The 10,900-nt window shown below is 35.2% G+C and overlaps 1 protein-coding gene across 1 annotated transcript; it reads left to right on the forward strand.

Moving 5' to 3' along the window:
- The first annotated feature begins 648 nt into the window (after nt 1-648).
- On the forward strand, nt 649-10,134 carry LOC130729457 (nucleolar GTP-binding protein 1). The gene is made up of 14 exons (XM_057581235.1): nt 649-974; nt 1,101-1,228; nt 1,355-1,475; nt 1,556-1,620; nt 1,743-1,856; nt 2,087-2,161; nt 2,787-2,825; nt 2,901-2,972; nt 3,250-3,363; nt 4,697-4,768; nt 4,868-4,904; nt 6,065-6,177; nt 7,495-7,701; nt 9,692-10,134. Exons 1-14 carry the CDS (start codon nt 902-904, stop codon nt 9,767-9,769), a joined length of 1,308 nt encoding a protein of 435 aa, XP_057437218.1. The 5' UTR covers nt 649-901; the 3' UTR covers nt 9,770-10,134.
- Nucleotides 10,135-10,900: the final 766 nt, after the last annotated feature.

The following is a 10,900-nucleotide window of genomic DNA, read 5'->3' on the forward strand; positions in this document are numbered from 1 at the left end:
TGCCAAATATACTAAGTGACCCTCATTTACTATTCATCCAACCGGTTGAATGTTCAACAACCTATTCAACACCCCGATTGCATCTGTTCAACCATTGAAACAAGTATTCAACAACCCCATTATAACTAGTCTTAAGTCTTACTAATGGATGTGAGGCGTAAGACTAACATGCCTAAATTTTGAACATTTAAGGTTTTTTTAGACCATATACTTCATAGTTAACTAAGTACTCCCTCCGTTCCTGATCTTTTGTTGTTTAAGATTATGCACATTGTTTAAGAGTGCAATCATTGATATATTTGTTGACATAAACACCCCTATATAATGTTGAGTTAAAGTGAAGAAAGAGAATTATACTTATTGGTTAAGAAACTTGATATGATTTTGATTGGTGAAAATAAGAGGTGGTAGGTGAGAGATATAGTATTAAATGAGGGTATACATGAAATAAATTGAGAAAAAATGCATTGGGTTTGTAAAACAACAAAAGTTTTAGAATTTAGACCAAAAATTAAAACAACAAAAGATTAGGAACGGATGGAGTATAATTTAACAAAAAAATAAAATAGAACCCCACCTACTAGAGCGGTGGCTTCTACCGCGGTACATGACTTATTTTGACCTTGAATACTAGGTTGTGTAACCTAATGCTCTGAAAATACAAAATTAAAGTTCAGTCCTCGAAAAGATTGAAATTACTGAAAGTGTTTCCCCTTTCCTGCTACTGCCACCGCTCGCTGTTTCTGCGGCTTCATCCTCGCAACTTTATCACTCCCATCACATGAAGTGAAGAGAGGGGTTTCCTTTTCGTCATCAAATCGAACACTAGTTGCTGCTGTTCCAACATTAGCCGTTGCCGAAAGCAGAGAGAGAGAGAGAGAGAGAGAGAGGCAAAGACAACATGAAAGCTTCTTCCAGTTTTCTCCTCAAAACCCATATTCCTTCCTCCATTTTACTCCTCACATCCTCCAAAGGTAATGGTGAATTTCAATTTCTCATAGTTGCCTCCATTTCGTCACCATCACTGTTTCTTTTTCTTTAATCATTTGTAATATTATGCTACTGTCTAAACTGCTTACAATTTGGGGTCCATATTGCAGTAAAACCCAGTGCCAAATTGCACCCAAACTTGTGCTTCTTCTGTAAGAGCATCCAAACTGATTCATATCAAGTTGCTGATGGAAGTTATGTTCCCACTCTTGACCCCACAAATCAAAACAAAACAATGGTATGGAAGTCATGCCCTTCATGCTTTTTTTCTATTCATTTTCATTGTCTTCTATTTGCAAAACTCTTGATACTTATGAAAAAGAAGATTTATAGTAGTTTTACCATTTCAATATCCAAATTGTAGGAAAGGCCACCTAGAACCGTTGAATCTATTGGAGCATTTCAAAAGTTGCCTATAGTGATGCCATCCATTGATATTCTTGGGTCAGCACTCAGAAAGGCAAAGAGGGTTCCTCCAACAAAAGGTTCTTCACTGCTTATGTTTCTCAATCTAGGTTGCCATTTATGTTTTCGTCTTAAATCCTTGACGCTCCTCCAACTGTAGGAATTCCCAATATTGCAAAAAGAGAGAGAAACAAGGGTGCAAAACAACTTGACGCGCTCATGAAAGTATGTTCTTAACTTTTGATTATGTTATGGTTAAAGCTATAATATTATGTTCATTTCAGCTTTTATTGTCCATTTCATGTTGAAAAATATGTAGCAAAAGTTAACGTTACCGTTCATGTTAGGAACTTGCTGTTCCCTTGAGGACATATGTGGAAAATTTTCCTAACAAAACACATCTTCATCCTTATGAAAGGTCTCTTGTTGAGCTGACGCTTGGAGATGGACACTATGAAAAGGTATATTGGGAGAATTTCATTGCAGCAGTGCACATGTTTTTTCTTAGTTCCACCTGCATGTTCCCTTAGTTATGGAAGGACATATATTATATGTAATCTTAATATCTTATGACTAGTCATTGTTCCTATTTTAAAAGGCTGCATGAATACATATTTTTGTTCAATAGCTACATTCATATAAACTTGTTCTTTTTGACATCTTCTAATTGCAGATTTAAAATTGTTAACAGGTGCTACGGAGTGTAGATGATTTGAGGAAGAGGGTAGTATTAGTTGGAAAGGAACAAGCTTCACTTTGTGCTAAGGTTTATTTAGTTATTTACATTTTGATTTTGGTCTACTTCTTTGCTGGGTAATTTTGTAGTTGTCATAACCACTTGGAACTTAAAGTTTTCTCCATTCCGGGTTCTAGGGAAGGGCTGTATCCATTGTCAGTCTATTGTAGGGAACCTTACAAGAGGCTAAATTCACAACTTGGACCTGTGTCCTCCTGCTTACATAACAGCAACACTAACTATTGCATCGGTTCTTCCTTTCAATTTTGTAGTTGTCTTGCTGCTTGAAATTATTATATGCATGGATATTTAGGAAGTTTTAGTGGGCAAAAGTAGAAATCATTTTGCTAGGTTTAGATAGCTATTGCAATTTGTTCTTTTCGAAGGTATGAAATCTTCAAGTCTTCACATTTATGTGTTTTTATGATGTTTAAAGCTTTTCAAAGAAGAGATCTGTATATGATTTTTAAAGTCTCCATTGTTTCATCCTAAAATCAGTTAACATTGCTGATGTCAGTCTGTTATTTTTTTGAAGTTTAATTCTATCAGATGGAGAGTTCTGTTGTCTCTTTATATAAGTATCATCTTAACTCGGTGATTTCTTTATCATCATTTGCTTTCTTAAAATGACTGATAACCTATCATTGTGTAACAGTCTACGACGAAGCGAGAAGCAGAGGAAAGACTGAATGAGGTAGGTGTATATCTTGTGAGGAAACATCTGGTTTCTAATTTCTCTGATTTCACAATGTACCATCATGTTATGCAGGGTCTTAAGAAAATTGAAGAGATTTTTGCTCAAGAACGGGAAGTTGTTGACAATTTGTTAGACATAGCCAAGGTATTCTTCCTTTTCTACATATGAAATCCTATGTCTTCTATTTGAGTGTGTCTGTGGTATGCTTTCTCTAATTAATACTTCTTCTAAATAATGCTTTCTCTATATTTATAGAAACAACTTTTTCTCTTTAAGTGGACAGTTAAAATGAAATGGAGGGATACATATCATTGATGACGACTTGGGTGGCCTGTGAATCCAATTTATTTCATTACTAATTTCTAATTTTCCATCTAAGCTTAATTCATATCATCTAGCTGATTGATGATCAATGATTCAGACTTTGAGAGCAATGCCTGTAATAAATTTGGAAACACCAACTCTCTGCCTTGTTGGAGCTCCAAATGTAGGCAAATCTTCCTTGGTCCATGTACTCTCTACTGGCAAGCCTGAGGTATGCAGCCAAATGTTTGAATATTTCTTTGTTAACAATCCTTCTTAAATATACTGTTTAAATTTTAGGCATTTTGATAAGGCTGAGCTTTAGAGCTTATTTGAATAATTTCCTCTCTCTTCTTTTGACCCTCAATAACGGAAAAGTAACCCTTGCTCCTTCTGAAGAACATGTATTAGGATGGAAAAAATTCTGCATTCTCTTTTCTGCAAACAGGTCCTTAATTGAATTATTGATCTTGCTATGGTAAACAGCCTGATGTTCTGATAAATTCTAAATTCAGGCCACTGTTATCTGCCAAAATCCGCCACAAAAATATGGTGGATGGCGCTGCGGCTTATGGTGGAAGCCATGACGGCCATAATAAATATATAATATACATGCAAAAATATGTTTTAAAAACCTGCATAATACCGTAAAATAAAAAAGGAACTAATAATGAAAGGCACCTTATCATCCACAATCGGATTGCCAAACGGTGGTGGTCAGCCATTGTTTGGAAACTTATTTGAGATGTCTCACAGGTACCAAATCACAGAGGTGGGCAGATTTGTTACCTTGGGCAGAATTCAGTTTTAACACCAACTACAATGTGTCCTCCAATATGACACCCTTCCAAGTCCTCTTATGCAAGAGATCCCCCATTATTACTTAAGGATTCCACCTTCCCTTCTAAGGAGTAAAGTTATGTTCACACCTCTTAAATGAGGTGGAAAGAGGTGGAAGATGAGAGAGATAGGAAGAAAAGAAAAAGTAAGAGAGAGAAAGTATAAGATGTGATAGATAATAAGATGAGAGGGATAGAAATAAAAATAGGTGGAAATGAAGTGTATACAAAAGGAAGTGTGTATATATCATTACCCCCTTCTAAGGTAGAAGAGGTAAATAGCTTAGCTGCAGATAGGGATGTTTTATTGGATGACTCAGGGGTAATCTGATTAAAAACCCAAGACCAGATGAGAATATATGGTAATAATTACAGGAGGGAAGTGACATTTCAAGCGGGTGTTTGGGTGTTACTGTTTCTCAACCTGAAGCCCTATAAGCCCTGTGTCAATGCACATTCCTTACAACTAAATATATGTTTATCTGAAATTCAATTCACAAGTCCTGATTTCCCTAATTGATATACACACACACACACACAATGAATTTGAACCCACATAATCATATGTACAATGAAGCCTGATACTAATCTTAGCTAGGTTAAATACCACTTATCTTTTGCTTCACGTTTCGGCAAAACTACTAGATTGTTGACAGGTTTAAAGATTTCACCATCCATATAATCTTTATCTCATCTTTTCTCCTTTTCTCTGTACCTAACTTTCAGATCTGTAACTATCCCTTCACAACAAGAGGTATTCTTATGGGTCATATTGTTTTAAACTATCAGAAGTTTCAGGTCAGCTATATGATCTTGAACTTGTTATTTGCTTTTTCATATGTTATCTCTTTAACTACATATGACATAGTTCTAATTGCAAACCTGGGATGACTCTAGGTAACGGATACTCCAGGCCTGCTGAAGAGACATGATGGTAACATTTCATTTGTGTTTCTCAATTTTTAAGTAGTATTATTTATTTATCTTATTTATTGTACATTATATATCCAAGGTTTCTTTCGTGAAATTGTTTTTCCTCCAATGTTGGTTTGCATATATTATGTTGATTCATTTGTATACAATGAGTTAATTTTCAGAAGTAACATTTTTTAAGTTTTCCATCAATCTTTTTCTAGCTGGTATCTTTGTACCCTAGTCACCTTCATTTTGGCCAGTCTTGGATTGCTTAGATTGCTGCACCCATCAGTCAGTCAGCACCTTTTCATTGTTCTGGAAACAACGTTGCATGCTACCCTGGAGTTGTCCATCATCCTTTGACCACTTTCCATCCCTAGAGGGTTGCTGTCCCGTGTCTAGCCAGATCCCTGAACCTCGTAACCTGAGTCCGTGGTGACTTAACAGAGGAAGTCTATATGGAGCAACAGCCTGGGTTTGTTGCTCAGGGGGAGTTACGTGGCTTTGTTTGCAAGACTTATATGGCTATAAACACTCTCGAATTACCTTTCTTTTCTTCTCGCTAACTTATATACACGTTCTGAATTGTATTGATTCAGACCTATTTACTGTGAATTCAATACTCTTTTTGCCAATTCTTGTATCATTTTCCAGGTTCCTAACTTGTGCTATGTTGGGTTGGTTGTATTTGGGCCACTTTCCAACATATTTGCACAGAGTTTTACGTTCACACTATCTGTGGGAAACACTGGTCTTTCCAGCTTCTGGGTAAAAGTCGCAGCTTCTTTTAGGAAACTTCTGTGACTGTTATGCAGAAAAAAGTGGATTGCTGTTTTGAGAAAAAATTTCTTTTTCAATTTACTTTGGGAAAATTTATTATCACTGAATTCTTTCTTATGTCTTAGTGATTTTTCTTTTTACTAAGGGTGTAGAAATGTCTTTCAATAGAAAAGTCGAAAAGGTAGGGCGTGAAATCTGGATTTAATGCAACTTGACTTGTTGAAATTCACAAGCACTTTCATGTTGGTATTAGGAAATATAACCAGTTGTTGAGGATCTTAATTATACTGTCTCTTATAATTATTTCTATCAAATTACAACTATATTTTGTTATAGTTTTAACATGAAAAATTGCTCCTTTTACAAAATTTTCATTATTTTTCTGTTTTTGATATTTAGATGACAGAAATAATTTGGAGAAGTTGACCCTTGCTGTCCTTTCACATCTACCAACAGCAGTTTTATATGTTCATGACCTTACTGGAGAGTGTGGAACCTCACCTTCTGATCAGGTGTGCTTCTATGACAACTTAGTAAATAGAATAACTGAATTTAAGTGTAAACTAATCTTAACTGGTTATAAAAAGAATTGTCTTTGTTAATAAGCTATATGGCTGGTTCTTTGTTTTGAAATTTATAATGCAAGACATGATGTCCATAGTAAAATTAGTATTGAATTGTGTACTTTTCTAGAGGACATGGGCTCCATTTGATATGTTGATAAAAATGATTTTGGGGTTGACCAGAAAACTTGGTGGTGGTGGTGGTGGAGAAGGCAGTGGGAGATTGTCTGAATTTAGGTCATATCAAGAATGGGCTGTAAATACCATATTAGAAAACAGTGTTAAGATCCCACATTGAGTTAGATATGACTAATTAAGTTCTTATTGCAGGGAAATCCTCACACTTAGCTAGTTTTTGGGGCAGAGTTTGGCAGTAACCTGAATTCTAAGATCAAAGTCATTCCTAAATCCGTTGTTGTTCCAGAAAAATGAAGTTAATCTGGCCTGCGAACTATACTAGGAGAAATTAGTAAAGTTGATCTAGTCATCTAGCCCCATATATTAGATATGCCATGTTGGTGATAAGGGCATTTTGATAAATATGAAGTTTTTCATCTCCATGCTCAAATTGTTTTTCCCTAACCGTGTGAGATATAGCTAAATAAGTTCTTATTAAGGGTAGGACAATTCTCACCCTAAGCTAGCTTTTGGGCTGGAATTAAGCCTAACACGAATTCTAAGGTAGAGGCTGTGAGAATTTGTAAGAGTGAAAAATGAAAGAACTAAGTTTTCATTCATTGCTAAATCTGAGGGTACAAATAGCATTTATGTAGTATACCAGTGGGAATATCCCAATAATTAGATAAATGGTACCATCTTATTAGGTTTACAATAACTCATGCTTACTTGAAAATATTTATTCCGTTACATTTTTATATTTATTTTAAACTAATCGTATGTGCTGTCATACTTGAATCTGATGAAAATATTTCTCTGTATATTTCATCAATAGAGTTGTACAATTTATAGATATAACAAAGAGATAAAAATCTAAATCTATCTTAATATATACTAATCTAAAATAGAGAAACAAAACTTATCTCAATTTCTATGAGATAAGACTAATAAAAAACTCAATCTAAATAACAAATATTCAACAGTCATGTCTGACAACTTTTAAAATGTGCATGCACTGTGTCCATGTTATGTTGTATTCGTGTTCTATGCTTTCGAGGTGGATATGGGCAAAAAAAAATTAGAACACTGGTAATATTTTGAAAGTTGTCATTTAATAAGGTATTCAGAAATTGATGGTTGGTTATGCAGTTTTCGATATACAAAGACATGAAAGAAAGGTTTACTGGACACTTATGGCTCAATGTTGTGTCCAAATCTGATTTGTTGAGGACGTCTCCTGTGATATATGCAACGGAAGAGCCTCACTGTGCAGAACAAGAGCTGGAGAAGTACCGGAAATCAGGTCCTGATGGAGCTATTAATGTATCTGTGAAAACGCAAGAAGGACTACATGAGGTGAGGAAGATCTGTTCTAAATTTTTGTTTTTCTTACTAGAATCTCTAATAATTTGTGTTCATGTAGTGAATTTCATTCCTGGTAATCATGGTTCTTGGGAATTATGATTTCTGGGAATGTAAATTATATTTGCTAAGTCTAAAATATTCTTAGAAATGTCAGATAATGTTTTATGGGAACTCTCATTTCTAACTTGATAATAAAGGCTTTTAGATACTGTCTTATGAACAAACTATTCAAGAGTTTAACTTATTCTGTGATGACATGCATGGTTTTAGTATTATATCTGTAGAAAATGTCATTAGAGGTCATAAACGTTTGAAACTTTGTAGACAAGTATTGGTGTGCATTCGCATTACATGAAGTATGAATAGTGACACCAAAGTGGAGTAAGTATTCTATTATAAAATGTTTGAAAGATAGAAAATAAAAATCTGATACCTAATTTCCATTAAAAACAAACAAGTACACTGAGAGTACTTGTCAATAAAAGCTACAAACTATATGGAACCCAAAGTAGACACAATAAGATTAGGACCCCGAAAATCTAGTGAACTAAATCATCATAATAAACTCAAGAAAAATAAGTTAGCTTGTTGATTGGGAAACAAACTACAGTTGCTGGACATGGGAAGCCTGAGATGGTCCAACTGAGCATGAATGGTGAGGATACTTGAGGATGATCCTTCATAGTTAGGCACCGATTGAAGCTCATCTGAACCATTGAGGTATTAGGCACCGACTTGACCATAGTGGCGAGGTACTCCTCATCTTCTTGATCAGAGTCAAAGCTTGATGTTGGATGCCCACATGTCATAGCCCGTACCATCCACCTTGTCAGTAACCTGCAGCCATGGCGCGAAAAATGGTGTCGCAATGAGGGGTCCCTCATGCCGGCACACCTTGCTGACAATAATGGTGTGTGTGGGTGCATCTCCCTGACTAGGTATGAGATTTCTACAGGTGATAGATTGGTGGTGGTTGTGGTTTGACTGAGAAGATGTCAAAAACTTTTCTGGCTGACAATAAATGGTGAAACAATGGTGAAGTGGCTAACCAGGGTGGGAATGTCAGAAAAGAGAAAATAATCATGGAGGGTCAATCAGTCCACTGAGTATATATGGTTGAGGCGGGTACGTCTGTTCAGGCTCTATTAGTAGTTAACCATGTTGAATGAGACAAAAAGAGTGACATTTGTTGAAGTCCATATATGAACAACATAAAAGGGCAAAAAACCTGGTGCTACAAAGCTCCCGCCATGCGCGAGGTCCAGGGAGGGGCCGGATCCACTTTGTGGATCGATCTAATGTAGGCAAACTTACCTTGCATTTTTGTAAGAGGCTTATTACACGCCTCGAACCTGTGGCCGCAAAGTCACATGGCAACAACATTACCGTTATATATGAACAACATAGTGGAGCTAAATTATATAGATAAAAATAATAGAGATTATAGTTTTCCTAATTATTGTAATTTGTAATTACATTGTTTGACTTGCCATATAAAACAAATCTAGGCGCTTATTATATACTACATTCCTACAAATAGTTATGAATAATACTAAAATTCATGTGTATTAAATACAAAGCTCCAGCGTCTATTTACACTTGATAATCTGATTTTTATTTTATTGGGGTAGCATAATGTTAATTTGGTTTAGTGAATACTACCAGTGCTTAATAGCGAAATAAATTTGTACACCTAATGAAATAAAAAAAACAACTTCGAAGATTCTTTCCCAAGGAGAAGACTAGATGATTCCACATTACATTTTAACATGTGGTAGAATACATCTAACAAGTTGCTGACAGATATTGTTGCAAAATACCCTTATTGGAGGGGCCTTACCTTTTCTGCTGATTGGTTTTTCTCTTCCTTAGCATTGGAGACTGGAGAGTAGGACAAAAATCATGTATTTTTGCATAATGATTTCAATTTTCCTGTCCCAAGCTTATTAACTCGTAAGGATTATTGCTTCTAATTGTGTAGCTGAAGCAGAGAGTGCATGAGCTGCTTAAGTTACAGATGGCCAAGATCAATTATATAAGCAGTGACCAAGAGAAGTGAAAGGTGCCACTCTAAGGTTCAACTTGGTCAAATTGGGAGGTTGAAATATTCATGAGCTGTAAAATTAGGCAAGCTATGTAACCAGCCTGCAAACAGGAAAAAAAAGCTTCATTTCAAGGCTCCAGAATTAGGAATTCTAAACTGAGGGATGACACTCTGAGCACCTGATTATACACACTTGTTTGGTTGGCTTTCTTGAGGGGATCTTGCTTCCAAACATATTAGACCTCTTGAAGAAACAAGAAATGCTTGTTTCTTGCTTGGCTTTACAGTAAATCTGGCCTTGATTTTTTAATTTGTTGTCTTTGGTTGTAACCATGTTGTATCTTAAATTCATCATCAAGCCATCATTAATTGTTTTAACATCTGCTAGAATGATTTATTTTCTATCCTTATGTCTTGTTACTGGTGATAAAATTATGATCATAGTTACTGTAAAACCTTAACTTTAAAAGGAGAATGCTATGACCTTTTGATAGACTTTGTTATAGAGGGAAAAAGTTGAGTAAAACATGAATAGTTATAAACTTAAACTCTCCATTATTTTATTTTTTTGGTACATCGGAAAACAAAACTCTGCATTATTATTTCTCAAACATGAATTCAGAAAAATACATTTATTTACAAAAATAATTTCCAAAAGCAACATAAATGAGTCTTCGTTTTTTGGCCCACTTTGCGATTATGATTTGAATATCTTGATTGTTACCTGGAATGTTGGTGTCCCTAAAAATGGCGAGTATGACATTTGAGTCATATGTGGAAAGGTATGCAAATTCCTCCCTACAAACACATACATTCAATATTACACTTTTACCTACTTTTAATTCGTTTTTTGCTAAAAAAAATAAAAATTGAAAAATTGAAATAGTGAGACTCTTATATTCTTTCTTGATGGAAAAAAAAGATGTTTAAATTCATTGAAGAATCTGAAAGCAAGAGTTGATAAATGAGGTTGATCATCTTGATAATGGAGTTTGACTCAGAGTTTGACAATTTTCTATGACGAACTATCAAATTGGTGTTTAGCACGCTTGGAGGCTCGATGCCTTTGATCTCCTCTCTACCACCTTATAAAAATACCTCTTATTTCTTCCATCCAAAATACCATCCTTTTTCTACCAGCATTTG

This window comes from Lotus japonicus, chromosome 1 (assembly GCF_012489685.1).
Source record: "Lotus japonicus ecotype B-129 chromosome 1, LjGifu_v1.2".
Lineage (NCBI taxonomy): Eukaryota > Viridiplantae > Streptophyta > Magnoliopsida > Fabales > Fabaceae > Lotus > Lotus japonicus.